Source organism: Peromyscus maniculatus, chromosome 13 (genome assembly GCF_049852395.1).
Source record: "Peromyscus maniculatus bairdii isolate BWxNUB_F1_BW_parent chromosome 13, HU_Pman_BW_mat_3.1, whole genome shotgun sequence".
Lineage (NCBI taxonomy): Eukaryota > Metazoa > Chordata > Mammalia > Rodentia > Cricetidae > Peromyscus > Peromyscus maniculatus.
The window spans coordinates 29,287,595-29,303,552 of NC_134864.1; the positions used below are offsets into that span (position 1 = coordinate 29,287,595).

Here is a 15,958-nt window from a genome sequence, read left to right on the forward strand (position 1 = left end):
CAAAAAAATAATAATATATGTGTGTGTGCGTGAACATATATATATATACATTTTGCATACACTCTTCCAAATCCCTCCTAAGCCCCAGGCAAGAGCACCTGCTTTGATGGGATACAGACAAGACCAACTGAGAGCTGCTGGGTAATTCAGCCCACTCCATGGAGTCACACAAGAATATGATCTGTGAGCAAACAACAGATCATATTTATATTTATATTTCTGTTCCTGACCTGCAACCAGGTTCTGGTCTAAATACAGGTCCTCGGCCCCTCCTCCGGGCGGGTCCTCACTGTGGGAGAGGTGACTCATCATCAGGACTCATTGCTCCCAGTATGACAGATGTGTCACCCTGCGAGGGCTGCTTTGCTGCGCCCAGCAGAAGGTGTGTGGCGGAAGTGATGCCCAGCTAACGCTAGTCCCCACCTGCAAGAGACCAGGGCTTTGCTTCCCCTCTCTAAGCCAGCTGCCACGTTTGGAAGTCAGGCCACTTAAGAGCATCAGGGAATGAGGAAACCACGCGGACACATGGGGAAAGGGGCCACATGGAGGATCACCAAGACTCCGGGGCTGTGGCCCACGTGAATTTGAACCTTCCTGTCAAGCGCAAAATAGAGCTAAGGGGGTATGTGACTGACTCGGGCTGACACGACACAGAAGAGCTGCTGAGCCCAGCACTGTGCGAGCTCCTGACCCAGGACTAATGGAAAATCACTACCACCAAGACTGGGGTAGGAGATTACACAGGAAAGAAAAAAAAACACCCTGTCACACCAAAGTCTTCCCACAAATGCCCTTTCTTCCTGCCTTTTGAATCCCACCCACTTCTTATCTGTCCACATTCTTCGAGAAGTTTCTCTCACCTCACTACACTCACCCTGCCATCTCTCTCAACTCGATTCAGTGGTTTCTTAAGCTTGGAGGCTCAGCTCTGAGGCTTCTTCCTTTGCGAGGCCCGCTGGGTCTCCACACATCTCGGGAGGCTGGGGAACAGCCAGCTCCTGTGATCCCCTTTGCCTGCCTGGTTCTCCACCAGACGTTTGATTCACAGTTGCCGCCTAGCGAGGCACCATCTGCTGTGTGTGCGGGGTGCCTGAGAGCAGGACCCCTGCACAGCCCACTGTACTGTGACACCCCTCTTCACTGTGTGCAGCATGGGCACTTTCTCCATGGGCCTGAAGATGCTTTATGAAGGAAGGAGGTACCTGTGGTCTCTGCACCCCTCACAGAACCTCACACGCAGTCGGTGCTCAGTAAATGTTCTGTTGCCTTTTAACCGTGTGACCTGTGACTTCAACCTTAGCTCCAAAGCCACCTCGGGTTCCAGGTCTCCTGGGCCTGGGGCCTCTGGAGGTCACAGAACACCACTCTTTAATTTTTGGCTCCTCTCAATCACAACTTCTCCCAAGCCCACATGACCCCGGTCGGAAGGACGGGACGTGAAAACCACAGTGTCTCCAGAGTTACTAATCTCCAGCTCTGCCTCAGAATGGACCCAGATTCCCACGCTGTCCAGCACTGCCATTTAACTGGAAATATCCGGCTTGCATCTGTTATTGTAAAGCACAGTCCAGACAGCATTTGGACCACAAGGAACAATTGCCCTGTGAGCACACAGGACTCATGACCTTAACTCTACATTCCAGAGATACAGGGGCTGTGTCCTGCTGATAACTAAGCCTGGGGACAGTGGCCAGTTTCCAGCCCTGCTTGGCCCTGGTGACTCCTTATCTACAAAATGAGTGCCATGCCTAGGGACAAAATCCAGAGCATGTCTACTCGACTACTACGAATTCTCCCCACACCTCATGCGGTGCCAGGACCTGGCCTAGGCCCTCTCCACAGCTCCTCCTCAGTGGGGGCCTAGTCAGAAATGACCACAGGCTCTCGGGAGCCAGGAAGGCTCAGCTCTGTGTCACCTGGAAGTTAACACAATAGAAAAGATGACAGGCTTGCAGGGGAGGCCAGGAGAAGAGAAAGAAAGGAGAGAGGAGGCTGGGAAATGGCTTCCTCAGCACCCAGCTGGTGCTCCACAAGCACTGTGGGCCCTGGAAGTCTGCATCCAACTCTGGAGACCCAAAAGGCCGTGTGCTATGTGGTGACACAATGATCTTTGTGTGCTGTGAGCTCCCGTCACAGCTCCACCTACAAACTATGGAATGTGACACACATCTCCCTCTGGCAGACTCTGCCGTCCATGTGGGGTGGCTTTGGGCTTATAAGCTAGTGGTCCTAGAGGCCTAGGACCATGCTGGTGGTACACAGAGCTGTTTTATCAACATGACTTCTGGGCTGGCTAGCTTTGTGTCAACTGACTCAAGCTAAAGTCACCTGGAAGGAGAGAATCTCCGTTAAGAAAATGCCTCCACAACTTACAGCAAGTCTATAGCTAATACCCACTTAAATGGAGAGAAACTCAAAGCAATTCCACTAAAATCAGGAATAAGACAATAACCGGTCTCTCTATGTCTGTTCAATATAGCACATGAAGTCCTAGCTAGAGCAATTAAGACAATTGAAGATGATCAAAGAAATCCAAATTGTAAAGGAAGAAATCAAGGTATCTTTATTTGCACATAAGTGACCCTAAAAAGTCCACTGGGGAACTCCTATAGCTGATAAACACTTTTAGCAAAGTAGCTGGATACAAAAATTAACTCGTAAAAATCAGTAGTCCTCCATATATAAATGACAGATGGAATAAGAAAGAAATAAGGGAAACAACACCTTTCAGAATAACCTCAAATAATATAAAATATCTTGAGGTAACTCTAACCAAGCAAATAAAAGACTTGTATGATAAAAACTTCAAGTCATTGAAGAAAGAAATTGAAAAAGATATCAGAAGATGGAAAGATTCCCCTATGCTCATGGATTGGTAGGACTGATATAGTAAATATGGCCATCCTACCAAAAAGCAATCTACAGATTCAATGCACTCCCCATCAAAATCCCAACACAAGTCTTCACATATCTTAGAAGGACAATTTTCAGCTTCATATGGAAACAGGATATCTAAAACAATCCTGAACAATAAAAGAACTGCCATAGCTCTCACTATTCCTGATTTCAAGCTGTACTACAAAGTTCTAGCAATGGTATTGTCATAAAAACAGACACATTGATCAATGGAATCAAACTAAGACCCAAACATTAAACCCACACACCTATGGACACCTGATTTTTGATCTAAAAAAAAAATGCCAGAAACACACACTGGAAAAAAGACATCTTCAACAAATGATGGTTAAACTAGATGGCTGCATATAGAAGAATCCAAACAGATCCATACAGCTCATGCTGTCAAGGATGTGGAGCAAGGGGAACCCTCCTCCATTGCTGGTAGAAGTGCAAACTTGTACAGCCACTATGGAAATCAGTATGGTGGTTCCTCAGAAAGATGTGAATCGATCTACTTCAAAATCCAGCTATACCACTCCTGGGCATATACTCAAACAACACTTCATCCTACAACAGAGACAGTTGTTCAACCATGCTTGTTGCTGTTCTGTTCACAACAGCTAGAGATTAGAAACAATCTGGATGTGCCTCAATAGAAGAGTGGACAAAGAAAATGTGGTGTATTTATTTATACAATGGAGTATTATTCAACCCTTAAAAAAATATCTTGAAATTTGCAGGCAAATGGATGGAACTAGAAAAAAAATCATCCTGAGTGGCATAACCCAGACCCAGAAAGATAAATAAGGCATGTATTCATGGGTACTAGCTGTTAAATAAATGATCTAGCTACAATCTGTAGCGTCAGAAGAGGATAGGCATAGAGGAAGGGACTAGGGGGCGGGACATACGGATCTCCCTGAGAGAGGGGAAATAGAATAGATTTTATGGGTGGGAGGGGATTTGGAGGGGGAGTGGGAGAGAGACAAGAATGGAAGGATCAGGTGGGGAAGGGGAGGGGAGAGAGGATTAAGAGAAGGAATGAGGGAGAGACAGCTAGAATTGAAGGGTATTTAAGGGGGGCAGTATGGAAACCTAATGTAGAGGAAAACAATAATAAAATGACTCATAACGATGCTCTGTTCTACTCAAAGGTAAGTAAGTGCCTAGGTTCAGCCAACATCAGAGAGGCTTCCTCATGCAGCAGATGGAAACAGATACAGAGACCCACAGCCAGACATGCAGAGACACCCTGGAACACACAGCTCTAAATGAGATGTCTCTATCAAATCCCTCCCGCTCAGAGCTCAGGGAACCCCAAGGAAGAGGAAACAGAAGGAGCAGGGGAGACAGAGAGGATGGAGCACACGGGGAGAAACAAGGCCCTCTAAATCAACTAAGAGAAGCTCATATGAACTCACAGAGACTGAGGCAGCAAGTACAGGGCCTGCACAGGTCTGCACCAGGTCCTCTGTGTATGCATTATGGCTTTCAGCTTAGTGTGTCTATGGAACTCCCGAGTGTGTGAATGAGTAGGTCTCTGATTCCTGTGCCTGCTCTTGGGACTCCTGTTTTTCTGTTGGCTTGGCTAACTTTGCTATGATGGTTCTGTTTTGTCTTATTATACTTCATTTGTTATGTTTGGTTATCATCTCTTAGAAGCCTGTACTTTTCTAATGAGAGACAGAAAGGGAATGGATCCAGAGGAAAGAGGAGGTGAGTGGGAACTGGGAGGAGTTGGGGGGGGGCGGGTACTGTATTCAGATTATATTGTATGAGAAAAGAATCTATGTTTAATAAAAGGGGGGTGCCTCCATAAGATTGGGTTGTAGGCAGACCTGTAAAGCATTTTCTTAATTAGTGATGGGGGGGGGGGGGGCTCAGCCCATTGTGGGTGGGGCCATCCCTGGGCTGGTAGCTCTGGGTTCTATAAGAAAGCAGGCTGAGCAAGCCATGAGGAGCAAAGCCAGTGAGCAGCACTCCTCCATGGCCTCTGCATCCGGTTCCTGCCCTGCTTGAGATCCTGTCCCGACTGCCTTCGATGATGAACAGCGAAGTGTAAGCCAAGGGACCCTCTCCTCCTCAAGCTGCTTTGTCATGGTGTTCCGTCATAACAGTAATGACCCTGACTAGGTCGACCTCTCTTCTTGCCTCCAGTTGGAAAGGGCCGGCCTGTTCCTGGGGCCGTGGAGAAGAGAGGATCAGATGCAAGCATCTTTATCCTTCAAGGATTGTGTTTGGTTTAAAGTAAAACTACCGCTCCGACATACATTCCTCAACACAGTCAAGAGGCTATCACTCAGTCACTCGACAAACATTGGCTGGTGTCTGTGCTCAGTAGGCACTGCTTTCAGTACTATGCTGAGCTTCCTAGGTCACAGCACCACGGGACTTCCCACAGTGGTTGCCCTCACAGTGCTCTCGGCCACGGTCCTGTCTGTATCTAGGAACATAATAGGGTGTCACCCTATCGGCCATGACTGGACGAGATCTTAGGAAATGGAAAAGATGGAGACAAAGAAAGAGAAGTAAATGGGTTCGCATAGAGGGGACTCTCTTGGCGCAGGCAGAGGCAATACACACCGCCCCGAGTCTCTGTGTGCCAAAACTGGCCCCCTCACCCCGCCCCCCCTCCCCCCCTCCCCCACTACATGTCGCACAGATCAGTTGTTTGCCGTCTATCTGTGGTGAATTAGATTTTCCTTTCCTGCTTTCAATGTGTTACACACTGACAGTTTTATAAAGCACACAGATCAGGTGCTTGAATGTTGCCATGAAGTTATATAGTCTTAGAAATTCCTGGGGTGTGTGTATGTGTGCGTGTGTGCGTGTGTGCGTGTGTGTGTGTGTGTATGTGTGTGTGCGCGCGTGCATGCGCACGCGCGCGCATGTGAGTGTGTAAGTGTATATGTGTGTGTGTACACATGAGGGTTGCATATGTGAGCATGTATGTGTGTGAATGCGTGTGAGTGTATATGTGTTTGTGTGTGTTCCTGCGTGTTTCTTTTGAGACAGGGGTTCACATAATCTAGGTTGGCCTTGAACTTGTGTGTGTGTTGGGGGGGATATATGCAAGCCTGTGAATGTGTGTGTATGTTTCTTTTGAGACAGGGTTTCATGTCACCTAGGTTGGCCGTGAACTTCTGATCTTCCTGCCTTCACCTCCCAAGTTCTAGCCACCATGCCTCCCTTGACGTGGTGCTGGGAATTGAACTCAGGGCCTCATGCATGCTAGGTAAGCACTCTGCCAGATAAGCTCCACCCCCAGCCTGGTCAGAATCCTCACGGTCAGCATGTTGCTTCTGATTCACAAACTGTCACTGATCTATGGACCATTTGGGGGGAAGCACTGCTGTAGTTAATTCCAAGGCCATCCAAAACGCCAGCAGAGCTCTGCCACGTGCTGCAAACGCACACAATGGAACGGGACTGTCAGGCCACTTACTTGCCGATGGCTGAAACTTGACCAGATCTTGCAGGTCGGTAGAGATCTGGAAGACGTGGCTGTAGAACTGCTGCACGGAGTTCTTGAGGCCAGAAATGTCTCTGGAATGCGACCTGAGCGTCCCGTTCATCTGCCGGACGCAGCTCCACAGGCTGCCCACGTGCTTGCTCAGCCCCTCCTTGATCCTCTGCAGACCCCCGGAGATGGCATCTAGCCTGCTGCATGTCTGCTCCAGCTGAGACACTCTGCCCTCCACCGCGGACACCCCACTCTGAACCCCGTGAGCGCTCTCCTTACATGTGTCCAGCTCGGCCAGCACGTGGGTCTGCAGCCTCTGCCAGCGTTCCTCCAGCTGGCCGCAGCACGGAGCCCCGGGGGCCCCGGGGGCAGGGACAGTCCCCTCTGTCCTCTCTTGTGTCCCTGTCTTAGTAAACCCGCTTGCTTCGGCACTGTCGCCTGGCCCGCCGTCACCCGCCCTGCCCTGCAAACAAGTCCCCTCGCATTCTGAGCGGTTCAGCTGAGAATGGAGAGCGCGGAAGTCCTCCCGGAGCTTTTGGATGCTGCGACCCGTTTCCCGGAACTGCCTGTGCATCGTCTCATTGAGCGACTCCAAAAGGCTCAGGCTGACATGTGTGAGGTCCTCTCCGCTTGGCAAAGTACCATCTATCCCATGAGGCAGGCCCTGCAGGCAGATGTCCTCAACCACTTGAACCTTGTCCTTCAGGCGGCTCAGCTCCAGGAGGACCTGCCCATTCCCTGCCCCTGGCTGCCCGGGCAAGGCAGGGCTCACTGGTGTCAACTCCACGTCTGAGCTGTTGGCCACCTGTAGAACGATCCCCAGACGGTCTTCCAGGGAGTGAATTTTCTGGTCGAGGAGCTGCCTCAAGTCATCCACCTCACCGTTGATGGCCCCCCGCAGGGTCTCCTCGATGTAAAAGCAATGCTCCTCTGCGTTCTTCTCCGTCACATTGATCCTCGCATCCAGCTCGTTCCACCTCGCGTCGAAGTCCACATCCGGTTCTGGAACGGAGAGGCGGTCAAACTCGTTGTCCAGCCGTCCATTCAGCATCCTGGTGGCCTCAGCAACTCTCTCGATTTTCTGGTCTAACGTCTTGATCTGTTGGCCAAAGTCGCCGTTCTTTTGACCGTCGCAGCAACTTGGTTGGGCTGAGGGGTCCTGCAGCCGGGCTCGAAGGTCGGCGATGTCTTTTCTCAGGCTCGTCTCCTTCTCCCCAATCAGGTCTATCACCCCCAGGTAGGTGCTCCCATAGTCGTCACACTGCTGCTGCAGACCCACCAGCCTGTACTCGCATGTGTTCTTCAGGTCGGCCAGCTTCCGGTCCATGCCTTCCATGAGCTCCTCTCTCAGGGTATCTATCTTGCTATCCACATAGGCTTGGTACAGCTCATTGGTTGTCATGGTGACTGTGGGGCCCTGGGCAGCCTCCTGGAGCTGCTTGAGCTGCCCTTCATAGCCCTTTACCTTCCCATCGAGCTCTTCCAGCTTATCACTCTTGGTCTTCAGGGTGTCTTTGACCTCAGCCAATTCAGACTTGATGTCTTTCATACCAGATTCCTTGCTATGGAGGCCAGGAAGCTGGCTTGGCTCTGCGTCTCCCGCAAAGGTGCTGTCGGGGGTCGGCTGAGGGTGCAGGTGACCGAGCCACGGGGCTGGCCCTTTGACGCCGTCATCTTGAATAGAGTGTTTGAGGTTCTCCTTCAGTCCTGCCATGGAGGACTGGAGATCCAGCACCATCCTGGTGAGTCGGACGACCTTCTCCTCCAGCACCTGGACTTTCGTTTGCTGAGGTTCTGGAGGACCTTGCCTTGGATCTGCGGCTACCTGACCTGGTTGCGCTGCCTCCGTCGGGGACAAAGTTTCCTTAGGCTGTGAGACTCTGCTCGGATCAGTATCTGAAAGAAAGAACAGGATGTGAACGGCCAGTTTCTACCTTAAGCTAGTTTCTACAAGGTGCCTGTAGAAGATACTGAAGCCTTCCATGACAGCCCCATTGACAGCAAGCTGTTCTGTGGCAGAGAACAGCAGACCTCTTTTCTATCCTGGTTCTGCTGTTTATAGTTCGTGCTCAAGGTTAATTAACTTCTGTGAGCTGCACTGCCCTCCTCTATAAAGAAGATGGGCGCCCCGCCAGGGTTGTTGAAAGTATGCACATGAAGCAAGATGATCAGTGATGTCTTTCCCCCTGATGTCACGATAGCATATCATATCATCTACTGTATCATATGAACACATCATTCCCAATGAACTGCAGATACCCGACTAGCTGACTGCTGGTGATAAAATGCAACAAAGCACTTTAGAGAGATCCAACTTCTGGGCAATGACATCCCATAGTTGAGGCTGTCCTCAAAACACCTCCAGAAATCTTCTTTCACTTTGCTTAGCATTCTTATGCTAAGAGTCTTGTTTGCCCTTGTTATGAAGACTGTGGATACTAAATGCAAAGGAGATGTTTGCCTAGCGTGTGTGGAGTCTTAGGTTCAATCTCTAGCGCGCGCGCGTGCACACACACACACACACACACACACACAGGATTAGGAAAAATGAAAAGAAAGAGAGAGATAGAAGCAGATAAACATTCAATTTCTAATAATCTTACTCTGAGAAAAAGAAGCCAGGAAAAACAATCCAAAGGACAAATAAAAATCATGGTAATGAGTCATGAAGTGGGATTACATCATCAATAGAGAGCACACTAAGTTAAACAAGGAAGAAAAGAAAGAAGCTACTGAAAAAAGAGAAAGAAGCAAAGCAGCCACACCCTGGGTGGCTGTGGGAGCTCTGATGGTAGAGGAACTCTGGATAAGGCTCTCACTGGCAAGCCTGGCTTGGGAAGGGAAAAGCCAAACAACATAGACGCAATCACATACAACGCATGTGTGCCCGTGTGTGCATGAAAGACCCTGGAATCCACAATGCTGTAGGGATTTCAGTTTCATGGGGTTTTTTTTTTTGTTTTGTTTTTAAGATTTATTTATTTATTATATATACAGCGTGTATGACTGCAGGCCAGAAGAGGGCATCAGATCTTGTTACAGATGGTTGTGAGCCACCATGTGGTTGCTGAGAATTGAACTCAGGACCTCTGGAAGAGCAGTCAGTGCTCTTAACCTCTGAGCCATCTCTCCAGCCCCCAGTTTCATGTTTTTTATCTCTTCTCGTAACTTTCACACGAGACTGCAATAGCAAGCACCTTTTATTTATTAAAATCCACTTAGCAGGAAAACAAGACTCAAAACCAAATGTCCAAACTCCTAAGCAAGTGCTTTCCTGCAGAGAACTATAAAGAACATGTTGGGATTTTTATTCTATCTTAAGATACTAGAAAGAGAACTGGCCCCTGTACTTGAGAGATGGCCCCACCCCTCGCAGCAGAAGGTGAACTCAGGGCAAGGGCATAGGGAGCTGACTCTGCCCCCGCCTGAGGCAGGTGGCCCTGGTGGCCAGGACTGAAGGTGCGTGCTTCCCAAATACTAGTAGCAAAGGCATGAGATCTCAAGTGCTGGGATTAAAGCTCAGCTACCACCCAGGCCCACAGCTAGGCCTTGGGTTGGCTCACCCTAACATCTACCCCATCTAGGACCTGCTGGAGCTCGTGAAGGGACTGGTCCTGTGGACGGATACGCACAGGATCTCCCTGACTCGAGAACGGCCATGGGATATCCCAGAGGAGTTTGGGTGAGGATTCATTGATGATGGTGTAACAGAAACCAGAGGCCTTGAACTCGACCAGGAACTCATTGTAATGAACATTTGCTAGTAAAGCTGACTGGACAAAAGGACCAGGACGAATGAAGAGATGTTGGAGAGGCAAGAAAGAAGAAAAGAGTTTTGTGGTGATTTTTTGTTGTACCCTAATAAAATTTGCCTGAAGATCAGGGAACAGAACAAGCCACTAGATGAAACATAGAGGTCAGGCAGTGATATCACACACCTTTAATCCTAGCACTCGGGAGGCAGAGATCTGTCTGGATCTCTGTGAGTTCAAAGCCACATGAGATTGATCCAGTCTAGGAGAGAAACAGAGGCAGGCAGTGGTGGCACATACCTTTAATCCCAGTACTTGGGAATCACACACCTTTCTTTAATCATAGCACTTGAGATCTCATACCTCTGCTACCAGTATTTGGGAAGCACACACACCTTTAATCCCAGCACTAAAAAGGAAGTGATATGGCTGGGTGGAGAAAGGTATATAAGGCGTGAGGAGACAGGAACTAAAGGCTTTTCAGCTGAAGCCTTTTTAGCTGAGGACTCAGGCTTTGAGTCAGAGGATTCATGGAGTTGGCGATGTAAGAAATGGCTGTGGCTTGTTCCTTTGTCTTTCTGATCTTTCGGCATTTACCCCAATATCTGGCTCTGGGTTTTTATTATAAGACCATTTAGGATTCTGCAATAGAGGTTCATTTTGTTTTGTTCTTGTTTTTCTTTGCTTGCTTGTTTTGTTTTCTTGTGTGTGTGTGTGGGGGGGGTGCTGCAGAGGAGAGGGGAGGATATGGGGGACCAGGAGGTGGTGGAATTGGGGTGCATGATGTGAAACTCCCAAAGAATCAGTAAATAAGTTAAATTAAAAATAAGTAAATAAAGATACTAGAAAAAAGTAATCTACAGAATCAAAGATTGTGGTGATATTTTGTTTGTGATCTAACAAATAAAACTTGCCTGAAGATCAGAGTGTGGAGCTAGCCACTAGTTAACCATAGAGGCCAGGCAGTGGCGGCACACACCTTTAATCCCAGAACTTGGAGGCAGAGGCAGACAGATTTCTGTGAGTTCAAGGCCACCATTAGCTACACAAAATTGATTCGGTCTAAAAGAGAAACAGAGCCAGGCAGTGGTAGCACACACCTTTGATCCCAGCACTTGGGATCTCATATGCCTTTAATTCCAGCACTAGGGAGGTGGAGACAGGAAGAGATATGGCTGGGTGGAGAGAGGAATATAAGGTGGGAGGAGACAGGAGCTCAGGGGTCTCTCAGACTGAGGGGTTCCTAGAGGTAAGAAGTCTTTCTAGTGGCTGCTGCTCTGCTTCTCTGATCTTTCACCCTGATGTCTGACTCCGGGTTTTTATTATGAAGACCGATTAGGATTTGTGCTACAATAGATAACTAAAATGAGATTTTGAGCAAAGGAAACAACAAAACAAAACACAAGGGCAGCTGGGTATGGTGATGCACACTTTTTAATCTCAGCACTCAGGAGGCAGGGGCAGAAAACTCTGAATTCTAAGTCAGCCTGGTCTACAGAGTGAGTTCCAGATCAGCCCATAGATACATAGTGAGACCCTGTCTCACACCCTGCTCCCGACAACAATAACAAAATACAGTCTCTAATAATGAAACATTATTTATAACCTGAGGGACCAAAGCCAGGAGGCCGTCCTTACTGCGCTCTACCGCGGGTAAAGGACACTACAGGAAGTGAGGAGCGGGCATCGGTTTTCGAGACACGGCCTCACTGTGTGAACCACACTGGCCTCAAACTTCCGGTCCTCTGCTCTGGCCAGTGCTCCTTCCAAGTGCTGGGACGCGAGTGTGCTGCTCCTTCTAATGAACAGCTAGAAAACAAACATGCTCTTCCCCTTCTTGTAACATTCCATTAATATGGCAATAAAAAGGGAGGGACAAAGACCACCCTCAAAGCACATAAAATTTGGAATCGAGTGTTTTCAGACTGGGCAATAGTAATATCGAAGCCCACAGGAAAACTAAGCAATGTCTTAAAAATCTGAGGAAAAATTATGTGCCTGCACCCCTGGAACCCTGCAAATGTGTGTGCGCGCTACACACACACACACACACACACACACACACACACACACGCACGCACGCACGCACCCACGCACGCACATGCACACGCACACACACATTACACACATGCAAAACAAAAGTTTACCTCCCACATAATCTCTTCATGTACTGACTAGAGGGGCTAGGGATATATATAGCTCAGTAGTAAACTGCTGCCCTTGCCTGCACCAAAGCCCTGGGTTTTATTTACAAAACCTCATGAACCAGGCTTGCTGGTTCATGCCTGTAAACACACGGGAGACAGATATAGGAGAACCAGAAATTCAAGGTTATTCTTAACTACATAGCGAGTTTGAGGCTAGCCTGGGCTATATGAGACCTCATCTCAAAGGGAAAGAAGGAGGCTGTGTTCAAGCCAGACGAAGAAATGAACCAAGGGAGCAGATTTCAACTAAGAGAGGGGGGTTAAAACCCCAGGGTGACAGAAGGAGGGTGATTAGTTATGGTGGGATGTGTGAGAAGATTCCTGAAGAATCTCTTCAGGCAGATGCTGCTGCGGTGCCTGGACATAATGAGGGGGCCTAAAGATCACCAGAGATGAGTTCCGGTTGGCATAGGGATAAAAGCATTGAAAACCAAGCAAAGGAAAACACATAAATACTACCTCTAAGGAATTCATAGTGCTCTATGGGGCGGGCTATTAGTTCTAACAATTCTAACAGTTACTGCATTGTATACAGTAAATATTGATCATGCAAAAAAAAAATGGTGTAACTAGAAAACACTGCTGTGGAGTGGACAAAAGGGAGACACATCATCACCTTCCATGACAAGAAGACAACAGAGAAGGAGGTAAATTCCTGGACCAGGCAAGTGCTCCATGAGCTAGAGACATGGCTCCAGGGTAGAGAGCACCTGCCTGCTGTGAACAAGGCCCTGGGTTCAGTCCTGAGCACAGGAAGAAAAACAAAAAGTGTTGACAGTCTGTAGTAGGATATTATTTTAAGGTGTGTTACTTTTGTTTATGTGTGTTTGTTTAACTCTGTGAAGCTGTGTTACTGTGCCTGTGTGAAACACCTGATAGTGTAATAAAGAACTGGCCAATAGCAAAGCAGGAGAAAGGATAGACGGGGCTGCAGGCAGAGAGAATATATAGAGGGAGAAATCTGGGAAGGAGGGATGTAAGAACTAGGAGCCAGAGGAGGAGGAGGACTCTAGGGGCCAGCCACCCAGCTACACAGTGAGCCACGGAGCAAGAGTAAGATTTATAGAAGTAAGAGAATGGGAAAAGCCCAGAGGCAAAAGATAGACTGGTTAATTTAAGGAAAGCTGGCTAGAAACTAAGCCAAGCTAAGGTCAGGCATTCATAATTAAGACTAAGCCTTCGTGTGTGATTTATTGGGGAACTGGGGGTCGGGCACCCCAAAAGAGCCAAACAACAAGCTCCGGGGCAAAAAGTAAAAATGTCATCACTGTCCTTCCCACTAGTCCTCATAAAAACCGACTGATTTGGGAAGCTACACATCTGTTTAAACTTTGATAACATAAAACTGGAACCTAAATAAATTGTCGGGATCAGCAGGCCCCTGCTTCACACCTTCCAAAGTGTCCATCTCAATGCCCTGCAATGAATGACTGCCCAACGCTTAGCTTGTATAAGTCGGGAACTGTGTCTGCCTCATGTTATACTTTTCCTAAGTAGCTAATATCCAGCCTGCCAGATAAGATCGGGAAAGATTGGTAGGGCAGGCATTTTTTTAGACAGGGTCCTTGAACTCACAGTCCTTGTGCCTCTACCTCCTACATGCTGAGATTAGACATAAAATCCCACAATGGGCCTCTCACTGAAATTCACCTACCGTAGTAACGGTGTTCAGATATGGATACAGGGCTGGAGAGATGGCTTACAGATAGTGTTCAGATATGGATACAGGGCTGGAGAGATGGCTTACAGACTAAGAACAGTCGCTGCTCTTCCAGAGAGGACCCAAGTTCAGTTCCCAGCTGCTACAAAGGACAGCTCACAAATAGCTGTAACTCACAACCAAGGGACCTGATGCCCTCTGTGGCCTCTTTAAACATGTGCAACACACAGAGAGACAGACCACACACAGACATACACACACACAGAAAGACAGACACACACACACACACATACAGACACACACACAGACATACACAGAGACACACACAGACACAGACATACACACAGACACACACACAGACACACACACACACAGACAGACACACACACAGACAGACACACAGACAGACAGACAGACAGACACACACACACACACACACACACACACACACACACACACACACACACGAGCATTTAAAGACAAAATAAAGTCTAGCTACTCATAACAGATAACCTAGAGGACATTGTGTGACGACTATAACCCAGGCGCAGAAAAATAAATACATGGGACCTTACTTATGCATTGAATCTAAACAGTTAAACTCATGGACACAGGAATGGTGGGTACCAGGGGCTGGGGTTGGGGGAAGTGGGGAGATGTTGACACCCCACTCTGGTTATTAATATGAATACATTCTGGGGATCTTAAAATACAGCATGGGTGATGATTAGTATACTAAATGTGCTCGTCCATCCACACTGTACGCGATGTCAACTCACTGCCTTGTGTATCTTGAACACATTCAATCTCAGAAAATGTACTATTCCAAAGTAAAAAAACATATTTTCCTATGTTTTACAAATACTCCCTAGTTTATGTATGTTGTTTTGGTAATGAAATTTATTTAACAATCTATTTTACAAAAAAATATTGACACATTACTATTTCAAAACTTAAAACATCTCATGGGAAAATAAAAACCAACAACAATTTAAACATTTAATTTCACAGGAAAAGTTGGTCTGCATTTCTTTGAAATTAAAAAGAGGTGTAAAAAAAGTTATACAGGGCAAAATAGCAAGGGAAAAGTTACCTGCAGAAGTTCATCCTGTCCATTTTGTGCTTAAGAGCAGAGGCGAGCAACGCATGAAAATTCTGACTCCGGCTCAGCTTTGCAAATAGCCCATCCAAACAGAGAGGGGCCAGTCTATTTATTTTTATCTTATTCAGTTTTGGTTGATTCACTATGTAGCCCAGGCTGGCCTCAGACTCTAGTGATCCACCACCTACCTCTGTTTCCCAGATGTGCACCAACGCTCCTGGTTAATTTTTAAAACAGAATCCTAACTCCTTTAGATTCAGATAGAAGAATAAAGGAAGTGCTTGACACATGGCCCTAAGGAAGCAATTTACTGGCAAGGACAGGTGCCACCCACTGTCCCTGCCCTTCCAATACGTTTCTACTCTGTGAGGATTGTTCAGCTGTCCATCCTAGACCCCGCCAATTGCATCAGCACCAGGAACAACAAAGGTGAGCACACACAACCGGGCATCAACGAGACATCACCTGTGGCTTTCTTCAGGTTGTTTCTCGGTCGAGCAGGTGGGGGCCGGGGGGTCTTCAGGGGGTCTTTGGGACCTTCTTGGCAGTCTGCTCCTCTAAAGCCAGGACAGCACCTCCATTCCAACTGTGTCACTGTCTTGTACCTAGTGACGAATCTGGGTCTTAAGGTCACCCGATACCTGAAGACAGAGAGGACGGGGGTCTCACGTTAGTGACCACTGTTAGGAGCGTCTCCGGCCCTCCCATGCTGGACCTTATTATGATGTGACATGTCCTACCCAGGCTCTGTTTTAAATACTTTGTCCCCAGATGGTGGCACTATTTTGTGAGGGTTCCGAAGGCCTGCCTTAGGTGGGGCCTAGCTGGAGGAGGCGGGTGCTTGGGAGTATAGTAACCTTGCCTGCTTCTCTCCAG

At 47.8% G+C, this 15,958-nt stretch overlaps 1 protein-coding gene across 2 annotated transcripts in view; it reads right to left on the minus strand.

The window, feature by feature from the left end:
* Window positions 1-15,958, minus strand: part of Emilin2 (elastin microfibril interfacer 2) — a 59,484-nt gene that overhangs the window by 14,955 nt on the left and 28,571 nt on the right. For both annotated transcript variants that reach the window (XM_006972250.4, XM_076549897.1), the window contains 2 exons: window positions 15,548-15,723; window positions 6,344-8,257 (listed from right to left, as the gene is read on the minus strand). In XM_006972250.4, coding sequence (XP_006972312.1) covers window positions 6,344-8,257; window positions 15,548-15,723 — 2,090 coding nt within the window. The remainder of the gene's footprint in view (window positions 1-6,343; window positions 8,258-15,547; window positions 15,724-15,958) is intronic.